Source organism: Saccoglossus kowalevskii, chromosome 22, assembly GCF_978046115.1.
Source record: "Saccoglossus kowalevskii chromosome 22, keSacKowa6.1, whole genome shotgun sequence".
Classification (NCBI taxonomy): domain Eukaryota; kingdom Metazoa; phylum Hemichordata; class Enteropneusta; family Harrimaniidae; genus Saccoglossus; species Saccoglossus kowalevskii.
Window position 1 is genome coordinate 25,243,661 of NC_140662.1, and position 12,204 is coordinate 25,255,864.

Consider the following 12,204-nt stretch of genomic DNA (forward strand, 5'->3'; position numbering starts at 1 on the left):
ATAATGCATTGCCCATATGCAGTTGTGAAAAATTAGAATTCTGACCTATACATTTGAACATCCCAACTAACCAATCATCAGTAAGATAAAATTAGCTTGTTCCTCTAAGCAAATTTTTGTGATTTCGTTTTAATCAGATTCACCATATTTACTGTATTAAATTCACTGATCCAAATACATTAAATGCAATTTTTGGTTTTTGTGTTCTACTGTTGGAACCGTACTTCTAATAGAGCCAATACAATATTGGATTACTAAATGTATGTAATGAAATTTTTCTGAGATTGGCAAATTTCATGAAAAAAAGTCTTAGGGGAAACTTACTATGCAAGAATCCAGTAGAACTATTCCAAGACAATAGAACATAAAGTAGAACTGAGTCATTGTAATTCTTAACTTTTCATTTCAGGACAAAAACTATTACAACAACTTCAATTAGATGAAGAATCTGGATTCACTCAAGGCACTGAACTTTATCAAACTGAGGACCATATCATCATGACAAACCATGCAAAGAGATTATTGGATCAGTTAAATGCCAAACAAATGAAACTTGAACAATATCTAGATGAACAAAATCGTGACCTTGTACAGAATGTTAAGTTGGGAGACTTACAAGGTGGTATTAAAAGAGTAAGTTTTGTTGTCAATGTATATTGCCATTGTTGAGTGTTAACATTCCAAAAGATTTTGCTCATCTCATTGTTTCTTGCCTCAATAAAATGTTGACATATTTCATATACAGCAAGTCTTAGTGAAATATTGACACATCTCTGAAAATGCTGACATTTCTGATACAATTGGTTCAATGAAATATTGACACATCTCTGAAAATGCTGACCTTCCTGATATAATTCGTTCAATGAAATATTGACACATCTCTGAAAATGCTGACATTTCTGATACAATTGGTTCAATGAAATATTGACACATCTCTGAAAATGCTGACATTCCTGATACAATTGGTTCAATGAAATATTGACACATCTCTGAAAATGCTGACATTCCTGATACAATTGGTTCAATGAAATATTGACACATCTCTGAAAATGCTGACATTTCTGATACAATTGGTTCAATGAAATATTGGCACATCTCTGAAAATACTGACATTTCTGGTACAATTGGTTCAATGAAATATTGACACATATCTGAAAATGCTGACATTTCTGATACAATTGGTTCAATGAAGTATTGACACATATCTGAAAATGCTGACATTTCTGATACAATTGGTTCAATGAAATATTGACACATATCTGAAAATGCTGACATTTCTGATACATTTGCTTCAATGAAATATTGAAACATCTCTGAAAATGCTGACATTTCTGATACAATTGGTTCAATGAAATATTGACACATCTCTGAAAATGCTTACATTTCTGATACAATTGGTTCAATGAAATATTGACACATCTCTGAAAATGCTGACATTTCTGATACAATTGGTTCAATGAAGTATTGACACATCTGATACAGCTTGTCTCATTTAAATGTTGACACATCTCTAAAATGTTGACACTCTGTTACAGCTTGTGTCAATAAAATGTTGACACTTGAGATACTTCTTGTCTTAGTGAAATGGTGACAGTTCTGTTACAGCTTGTCTCAGTGAAATGTTGACACATCTCTAAAATGTTGACATAATTCAGATACAGCTGGTCTTAGTAAAATGTTGACACTTCAGTGAAATGTTGACACTTCTGTTACAGCTTGTCTCAGTGAAATGTTGACACTTCCCTGAAATGTTGACACTCCTGTTGCAGTTTGTCAGTGAAATGTTGACACTTCAGTGAAATGTTGACATATCTCTAAAATGTTGACATAATTCAGATACAGCTGGTCTCAGTGAAATGTTGACACTTCAGTGAAATGTTGACACTTCAGTGAAATGTTGACACTTCTTTGAAATGTTGACACTCCTGTTGCAGTTTGTGTCAGTGAAATGTTGACACTTCAGATACAGCTCGTCTCATTGAAATGTTGACAAATAGCCCATGTTGCTCGTTGACAATCAATTATCATCTTTATCTGTTGCAGGTTGTAGATTGGATTGTAGGACCAGGTGAGAAATTATTATCATCACAACATGACATCGGTTCATCTTACACAGAAGCAGACAAACTGAGAAGAGAACATGAAAAACTAGAACTCAAATGTACCGTAAGTATTCTTATAATTCTTAAAACCAGTATTGGTGTGAATTTCAGTATCTCCCAGTGCATCAAGGACGGTTGCAAATATGTCCTGATGGTAGTTTTAAAAAAAAGTTATGGGAAATATCTCATCTCATATTAACCATAGACCATTAAGAACACAAAAGAAAACTTTGTCATCTTTCATATAATATATCCACAAATCTTTTTTTATTTTTTTTTCACAATTTGGTCAACACCTCTAAGAAATGGAAAATTATTTCAATTTAATTTCCATTTTGTTCAAAATCAATGAATAAGTTAAAAAAAGATAATTTTATATAAAAAAATGTTCAAAATGTTTTGCTAAAATTTAGGCAGGAATAATTATTGTGTTTAATTGATATTGATTTGTTTGACAGGATACCTATGGTATGTATGCTGAGCTAAGACATGTAGCTGATACACTTATAAAAGAAAACCATCCCTTATCAAAAGACATCAGTGCACAGAGAGATTACATGGATACTGTGTGTCGAAGTTTTGCAACAAGATTGGAAAGAAGACGAAATCTACTCATTACCTCAGTTCGATTCCACCGATTAGTACAAGATGTAAGTATTGATGAAACTTGCAGGGCAATATCACTGTTTATTGCCCATCATTGGTTTTCATTCATTTTCCCAGTTTGATTCCACCGATTAGTACAAAATGTAAGTATTGATAAAACTTGCAGGGCAATATCACAGTTTATTGTCCATCATTCATTTTCCCAGTTTGATTTCATTGATTAGTACAAAATGTAAGTATTGATAAAACTTGCAGGGCAATATTACAGTTTATTGTTCATCATTGGTTTTCATTCATTTTCCCAGTTTGATTTCATTGATTCGTACAAGATGTAAGTATTGATAAAACTTGCATGGCAATATTACAGTTTATTGCTCATCATTGGTCTTCATTCATTTTCCCAGTTTGATTTCATTGATTCGTACAAGATGTAAGTATTGATAAAACTTGCATGGCAATATTACAGTTTATTGCTCATCATTGGTCTTCATTCATTTTCCCAGTTTGATTTCATTGATTCGTACAAGATGTAAGTATTGATAAAACTTGCATGGCAATATTACAGTTTATTGCCCATCATTGGTTTTCATTCATTACCTCTAGTACATGGTGTGAGTACTAGTACTTGTAAAACATTAGTGGAATTGGGTTCCCGTAGTATAAGATCTATAAAACTTAAAAATATGTTTTCATCACTTACTCAGTTTTGTATAATATATTATTTGTCATGCTTTCTTCAATTTTAAATCAGCAACTTTGTGTCTTTTTACAGGTTTTAAGCCACTTAGAAGATTTCATAGATTTACTGAAGAGTGATATTCTTGCTGATGACGTGGAAAGTGCAGAAAAATCTTTAAGAGTTCTTCAACAACAATGGGATATGTTATGTAAGTACAGTCATAGATGAGATTTATGCAAATTTCATGTGTTCAAGATTAATTGAAATTTGCCTGGGGCAGTTAGGTGCAGAAGTAGTTGTAGTTATGTCTATCATTTTTGTATTTGCTTTTTTAGAAGCCCATTTTAAAATATAAAACAAAAATAGCATTTATTTTATACTGTATCAATAAAATATGACTTTCACATGTGTCATTTAAGTTGGTCATGTGTTACTGTTAAAGCAAATATGATAGAGGTTATTTGATAATTTGAAGGTATTGTGATGACAACATTTCACAAAAGTTACTGCAACTACATGTCTTTAACTCTTTGATCACCCAGAATTTTTCCTGCAATAATTTTGGTGCATCATTTTGAACATTTTTATGTATTTTTCAATATTTTATTGTTATTGTTAGACTGGATAGATGTAATTTTTCATTGGCTACAAGTCATGATCAAAAAATGTGGAATAAATTATGCAGGCTAACTTTCTGTAAGGTGACAAAAATTGTTTGTAACATGCAAAGAGTTATAAAAATCTAAGTCATGTTTTAACTGCTGAAAATTTTACTATAATTAGTCTAACCAGTGGTACATTACTTGGTGTTTGAAAGTAGCGTGACATGATTTCAAGATCCCAGTTCAATCTCGCTCTCGCATAAGCATTCCCAACTCTGCGAATGCACATGCCCACGGTAACTAGGATACTGGGAGGTCCAGGTGGATCAAAATAGCTGCTCACTATATGACAGATTACAAGAACAATATTTTCTGTACATTTTCGATATATTTTATTGTTTTATTACAAACCTTGAACATTGATATATGTCATGTCAGAAGGGTGTAGCATCAGTCTCGCTATCTACGAGATGAGACTTGAATGGGATTTTGACATGATGTCACTATACAGTACTATGCGCGTTGCAACCTGGTCTAACAAAATAAAAGCGGTATATTATTTATGTTGTTTTTATTCATTGATAGCTTTGTTGATGGAACAAGCCATACGGGAAGCACATACCCTACTTGATATGATGTCTGAAACTATCAAGAATGCTTTCGGTAAAGATATCACTCCAGATTACTCACCGTATAAAACACATGTCCAGGATATACTAGATGATCTACAGAGACGAAAAATACAATGTGATGAGTTAGCTGAAGTCCGTAAACTTAAATTACAGCAGATATTACAGCTGAGAACATGTGAAAGAGATGCAGATCAGGTAAGCATGTATAAACTCTTGTTGTAAATTAGGAAAATCTTAAAAAATTCTTGCCAAAACATTTCAAATCTTATTTTTAGGTACAGTACATGTAACAAATTTGGTGGAATTGATGGCAAAAAGAACGAGGCATGATAACTATCTAATAAATTTTACTATTTAACTATTTTAGCAAATTTTATAGCACTTTATATCTACAAGAACAATGATTGTAAGACAAATTACACCACATCTGTATTTCATCAGATGTGGTGGTATTCGATGGCTTATTTTATTACTATCTGTAAAGGGTTCTTTGGATTCCTAAATTTCACTTCATCTAACAATCCATAAATTAATTGGGATTTAGGAAAAAAAGATTTGGATGAAAAACTGGTATTTTTTACAGAAAATCATTTCCTTATTGACCTGAAGAGGGCAGTATTTTGGGATAGTATTAAAACCAGGAAAGTGCAAAATCTTTAAATATATATCAAATTGCAATGAGTAACTCAGTATATGTAAGAAAAAAATTGCAGGTGATAATATTTTGAATATGATACTGAATATTTTATGCTTATTTTTACCAGGCTATTATATGGTTGATGGAATTATGTGAGGTTATGGTAAAAAGTCATACTGACGTTGGCCAGAGTGCTAGTGAAGCCGAGCATCTTAAACGAGAACATCTCAAATTTGAATCCACTGCCAAGGTAGGAATGAAATATTAACTTTTGATTTTCTTTCTTCAGAACTCCTCGGTGAAATTACTCTTTGCTAAATATGTCACGATCAGTGTCTTTAACCCATTTTTAAAGCCCGCATCTTGAAAGATTTTCCAGATCTGGGACAGTTTTTGACATTTATAAACAAAAAACTCTATTCCCTACTTCCTTAATCATGTTATAAAAGGTGTTAATCACACACACACATCTAATTAGTAGCGTTCACTTTAGAGATCTCGGCATGTGCCGAGACTCGTGCCGAAAAAAATATCTATCAAGGTCCCAATATATGCTCAGGACCGAAACTTGGCACATGCCGAGATTGGCTGTCTGAAAGCTTGGCACTGACCGAAATCACACCCTGGGTGATGAACTTAAGAGAACACACACTGATTCATACTAGTATGAAATGGTGATGAAGGGAAGTCTACTAACAGATCAACGAATAAGGGTGTGAGCCGAGCAGAGTGTGTCCCATGTCGGTCCTGACTAACGTAAATGCAACTGCTGTAATTTCTGTGCAAACACACAAAGGATTAAACATTTTGGCACGTGCCGAGATCCCATAACCTGAACGTAGCAATAGGTGATGTTCTGTTCAACTGTGAGATCTCACGAGATGCATGAAAGACACGCGTCAAACGTCTGCCGCAAAAAACGTATGATTTGATTTTGAACTTGAATTTCTTTATTTTGTAGCTCACATCGACGGGCCGTCTATCTAATGTGTCTATCAAATGTGTACAGCACATTATTAAGCATGGAAATGCCCCCCAAAATATTTTCGCGTTTGTCAAATCCTATGCGATGTTTGACGCCACTACGATGCTATGACCTTTGTTTGTCCTGATGTTACGTTCGATTTCACGCATAACGCGTGATTCTTGCAGTGAACGGAAAATGGTCTATTGATTCACCTTGCCCCTCCTTAACCACACTACCAACTGTAATACCTACAGTAATAACAATGCTACAAGATCACAAACAACAGTGGCAAAAACAATACTACATTATTGCCAACTACAGTGACAACAACACGAAACAATGTCAACAACAATTCCTCCAGCAGCACTGACATTAAAACAACAATATTGCATTAGTAACAGTAATGGTGATGAATATATTTGTTATTATCGTGTACTTAGGGTACCTATGAATATGGTAAACAGTTACTTCAAGCTGCCTTAGTATTGAGAAGATCATTACGATTTGAGTTGTCACCAAACCATGAGAGAGCACAGAAGTTATCTAGGGCTTGGAAACAATTCTCTCAAGGCATTAGTGAAAGATCTTCTAGATTGTCAGTCTCTTACACTTTCCACCGAAATTCTGAAACTGTAAGTGCTTTTATTTTAATTTGTTATTAAAACTTCACTGTCCTTTCCCACTTTTGTAATACTTGATTTTACTTTTTCAATTTTCAATCATTGGTGGGCAACAGCCACATGCAGAAGTTATCACATAATAGAACCCTGTATTGCATTTCTGAAAAAAGCAATTTACATTTACAGCCAGAACTTCAAGACCATTTTGCTACTCTTAGTTCAAAAAAAACAGTTTATGAAAAAAACACTGTTATTTCCAAATTTCTTATTATTTTACAGATTATTGACAAATTAGAAACATTTATACACAAGATTTGGTCCTACATCCAAGGTGTTGATGAGAAGAAACGAGAAGAGATTCTTGCACAGTTTAAACCAGAGCGAGATCAATTGATGGAGAGTTACCATGACACTGTTGCCATGGGAAACGCTTTGTTGGATAGATTAATGCTACCCATTGTTGCTACAGAAAGGTAAATAAATATTTTTAACATGTCACTTGATTTAGTTGTTATTTTGAGGATTACCGTAAAATCTGTATTAGAAGCCGCATCTCTAATAGAAGTCGCACCCAATCTTTTTGAATAATTGAGAATCAAAAATTCATTATTTCTCATAAGTGTAGATGCTCTAATAGAAGCCGCATCCTCTCTGTTGCATTCTACCATTGTAATAGAAGTCGCGGCTTCTAATACAGATTTTACAGTAGTTTCTATCTAGACCTATTATGAATCTGTGGATAGACTTATTACCGTATAAGAGCACACACTGTATGGGACTTGTATTCAGACTGAAATTCATGTTTTTCTCATAAGGTCTATATATTCATTTTGCAAAGAATTTCAGCTTGCTTATTCCGGTTTAAACAAACAAACAATTGCAATTATTGTATACAGAATCATTAAAATATGTCTAATTCTGACCATAGATACATATACGTATGTATATCTAGTACTAATAGGGCAAATACCGTATTGTGTTTTGGAGGTAAAGATGAAGACAAAAAAGCTCATAAATTGATATTGCCTATACAAGTAACAACTATGATCACTGATAATATTGATAAGACCTTCAAGATGATCATGTCTTGTTTTGACCTTTAGAGGGTAGTGTGCAAACAATTGAGAAGTTTGCTTATGGTGTATTGGTGCTATGTGTTGGCAAAATAAAAAAAAGTGTTTTCTGTTTTTGCAGAGTACAGTTGCCTGGAAGTGAGCCCTCAGAGGAGTACAAAAACACAACAGAAATAATCTATAGACTGCTTGATGATTTGGAATGGAACAAACAAATGTTGGATGAAGTGTGGAATCAAGGTGTGGAACCAAGACCGCCCTCTAGAGGCAGACAAGGGAGACGAATCCGAGAGATTGAAGTGAAGAAGGAGATTCTTGAAGTACGGCATACTGCTAAGAGTGATGGAGAACATCCTGGAGAAGATGGAAGAGCAGCATCACCGGAAAAGGATGCAATGAACGGAATGATGGAATATGGAAGAGATACTCCCTCGACTGAAGGAGGTACAACTTCCATGGAAAGGGGTGTGTCAGATGCAGATGCTGATGCAGATGCAGAGTTCTCTTCTGAAAGTGAAGTGTTTGTGAGAAGAGAAACTGCACTTGAAGTAGAGAGTCCAGTCGGGAGAAGTGCTGTATTTGGACAAGAATATGAAAGAGATCTTGAAAGAGATTGGGAATCCATGCAGAGATTGGAACAGAGTATAAATGAGGTAGGAATTAAACATGTGTATAAAACTGTTTTAATAAATTTTGAATGTATGCTACCGTAAATACTCTAAAATTCAAACCACTTTTGAATATCTAGTTTAAAAATAGTTAATAGTTTTAGAATACAAAACTCATTTTTAGAGTAAAACTGATTAAAAATTAAATTAAATGATTAAAAAACATTAGATTCATTAATTGTCAGAAAACAACATTTCCGTCAAAACACAATCACTTGCAACATTTTATGGCCCATCAAAACTCTCAGAGGTCAACTCTTGCTTAAGAAAACATGACGAATTTCAGCATTTGTAAAGAATATAAAATAATTGATTGATAATAATGATGTTATTTTCTATTTAATATGCTGCCACATCCAAGCACTCTGTTTTCAGTATGGACCTTTCATCATGTGCCCAAAATATGTAAAACGCTGTGTAAATACTGATCAACTATTTTTCTGATTATTAATTGTTAAGTAACCACTTTCCCTATTGGCTTTTGGTTGTTGAGTAACCACTCTTTTGATTGGGTGGTATATAATGTTGTTTGTAATGTAACACCTCTGCTGATTGGCTGACCTGTTAGAGCATAACTGATGGACAATTGTGCAAACTAATATGAAGAGTGCCCTCTACATAATCAAAATGCTTTCTGTCACAAATTATCATTAAATTTAAAATAATATTTTGTAGAATATGAAAAAATGTCTTGTATGTAAACTTTTAAAGAATTTGTTGGTGTAGGTTAAATAAGTGTTAAGTAAATAATTTAGTAAATAATTTCCTGAATTGCATTAATATTTTGTTTTGTATATAATATGACATTGTATAATAAGGGTTACCTTGAAAAAATACTTACAAGTCACATAGACATTATTTAATAAGAATTCATATTACATTACTCAGCTACATTTAATAAAAAGTTAATAGTAAGAATTTTGTCTGAAACATTATTATTTTCAATCTCAGATGACAGATACGCTGATCACTTGGTGTATTGTTGTAGCAATCCTTTCTAATTATTAATCTATGGTTGGAATTTTTTATTTTTGTGATATTACTTCCTAATGATATCATTTAGTTAAATAATTCCCGAATTTGTATAACTTTTTTTATACATGTGTTATCCTTGCGGTGTTAGTTTTTGTTCTTGCCCAGAATGCATAAAACATTTATAAATACATTATATGAAAAAAAAGCTTTCACAAAATTCATTCTAAAGTGGTTAGCAGGATTAAGATCGTTAAAAGTAGGCTTTGATTTAAAGTGTTACAGCATGACTATGTGTCTCGCGTAACATGTACAAGGAACATAATTCATGGAGACCATTGCTCAGATGCCCAATCAGCCTTGATGCACATCAATATTTCCTTCACAAATTCAATCAGTTGAAGTCATTTTTAGAAATTCTGATCGTGAAATTGGGTGCCTTCAAAATGTTGAAGTTCAAGCCCTGAATATCTACATGCAAAACACATTTTTTAATTTCACAGAATTTGACTACAATCTCCACAACAAATGAATCACTTTAAGTTTAGCGAATGTTTGAATTATTATTTAACTGATATCAAGAATCATAACCTTTCATTGGAGTTGATTTTGCTAAAAAAAAAGATTAAACTGGTCTGTTCTTACTCTATGATAAAACTTATTCTGTAAATCATATATTTAAGTATACTAAAATGGTAATTTGGATTTAATTAAGTTTGCCTAATTTACTTTATCCTGGTTGCTACGTGATTCTTGTATGGAGAGGTTAACCATGGAGCAATGTCCACTGTGACTTCAATATTCTGTTCATTGAGTTGGCATTAAAAACTCCTATCCTTCACTGCAGTGATACACCAGTAGATATTCATATTTTTGTTGTTTGGTGTGTGTAAATGCAGGACACCAGATACTGAAAAAACGCAAGAAATCTGTACACATGCACAGAGGTCATCTCCACAACAATTATAATATTTATACTGCAGATTTTTTTTTTACTTAGAGATGATCCATTTAGAATTCTTGGGAGAGATTAGAAGAATAGAGTGTAGGGTTGTTTTTTTAAAACAGAATTTTAGGGGTCAACTATTGTGATATGTAACAAGTGATTGGAGACAGTTATTTAGCAGTCTGGCCTTTTAGAAAAATGCTGGGTGGTGGACAAGAACTTATTCCCAGCAATTGCTGCCCCCTCCATCCTGTAAGGATCCGTTTGTGGTATTGGATTCCTTTTGGCTGTAGATCAAATATGCTGTAGATGAGGTACAAAACTGTACATGATTCATCTATCTTCCATGCAATAAATGCTTTGAATTACACATACACACATGCTTTTTTAAATTTATTACTTTGTTTTTTTCTTCTGTATCCAACACTATGTATTAAAAGCACACCTCCAATGGTAGTACATTTACTAACGGTAGTGTCCAATTTTGTCCAAAAAAAAATAAAATCACAAATTTTGAGCATGCCTGGACATCACACATAATGGGTTAATGATAATGCATGTTGTTTTTTTTGTGTGTTTTTGTTGTTTTTATTTTTCATATAAACATTTCTTAGACATGTTTTAACTGATTTTGTTCAAGTCAAGATTTCTTAACTCACTGATGGACATGATATTCTTGTCATTATTGACAACCTATTAATACACACCTGTACCTACGGGTATGCACTACACTTGGCTGTCACTTTGACTGAACAAAATATGACACCATTTGTAGTTAACACTCCCATCATTGAATTGAATTTCTACGTTTATAATTGATACTGTCACTAAAAACTGGACCCAAATAATGGCTTGACAACTTTCATTCATATACACACATGGAATGTCATTAATATTTATATTAGAACCAGACCATTTTTACAATTATAATATTACAGGATCAATTTATGGGTTGATTACTATGAATGTTTTTTTAATATTGATTACAAGTAGAATTCTGTCACAATCCAAGGATACTTGCACTAATATCATATGTACAGATATAAGACTAAGAAATAGAATGAATATTTATTTAAAGAAAACAAAACAAAATGAAATAATGTTTAAGGTTTAAGTCGCAAGTCCTTCCCAATCTCTATAGTATTGCTTATTATGTAAAAATACCTATAAACCAAAAACTGATCTGAACAATTTGTTTCAGTGCTATTAGTGTTTAGTTTAGAATAGAGGTTTCATTAGATTAGATTAGATTTGATTAGATTAGATTAGATCAGATTAGACTGAATTGGTAGATATTTATTTAACACTAAATCATGCAGTATCTATGGCTAAAACCTGAGCAATAAATGAAGACATAGCAAAAATTAGTCACAGAAATAAAATATAATTATATTGGTCATATACAGTTGTTTTAAAACGTTTTGAAAGGTTCTTGATTATCCAGTTTTAAGGGGTGAACAATGAGACACTTTGTGGGGAGGGGAATTTTGAGAGGCACAAAAAAAAAATTAAGAAAAAAATCATTATGGAATATCTAAAAAAAAATAGCATTTTAGAAAGCAAAAAGGTTTCAGCAATATCATCCTGAAATAAAAAAACTAAAACAAAAATGAGTGAATTGAAAAAATAATTTGCACAGTTTTTCTAGTATCCCTCTCCCAGCGTTTTGTAATGGCGAACCCCTTATGTTCCATATTTAT

At 32.8% G+C, this 12,204-nt stretch overlaps 1 protein-coding gene across 1 annotated transcript in view; it reads left to right on the forward strand.

Annotated features, from left to right (window-relative positions):
- The window catches only part of LOC146729455 (triple functional domain protein-like), a 126,403-nt gene that overhangs the window by 51,396 nt on the left and 62,803 nt on the right, over positions 1-12,204 (forward strand). The window contains exons 9-17 of the mRNA XM_085495846.1: positions 410-633; positions 2,044-2,166; positions 2,561-2,752; positions 3,481-3,595; positions 4,575-4,816; positions 5,386-5,508; positions 6,666-6,857; positions 7,125-7,318; positions 8,040-8,571. Of these exons, the coding sequence (XP_085351972.1) occupies positions 410-633; positions 2,044-2,166; positions 2,561-2,752; positions 3,481-3,595; positions 4,575-4,816; positions 5,386-5,508; positions 6,666-6,857; positions 7,125-7,318; positions 8,040-8,571 (1,937 nt within the window). The remainder of the gene's footprint in view (positions 1-409; positions 634-2,043; positions 2,167-2,560; positions 2,753-3,480; positions 3,596-4,574; positions 4,817-5,385; positions 5,509-6,665; positions 6,858-7,124; positions 7,319-8,039; positions 8,572-12,204) is intronic.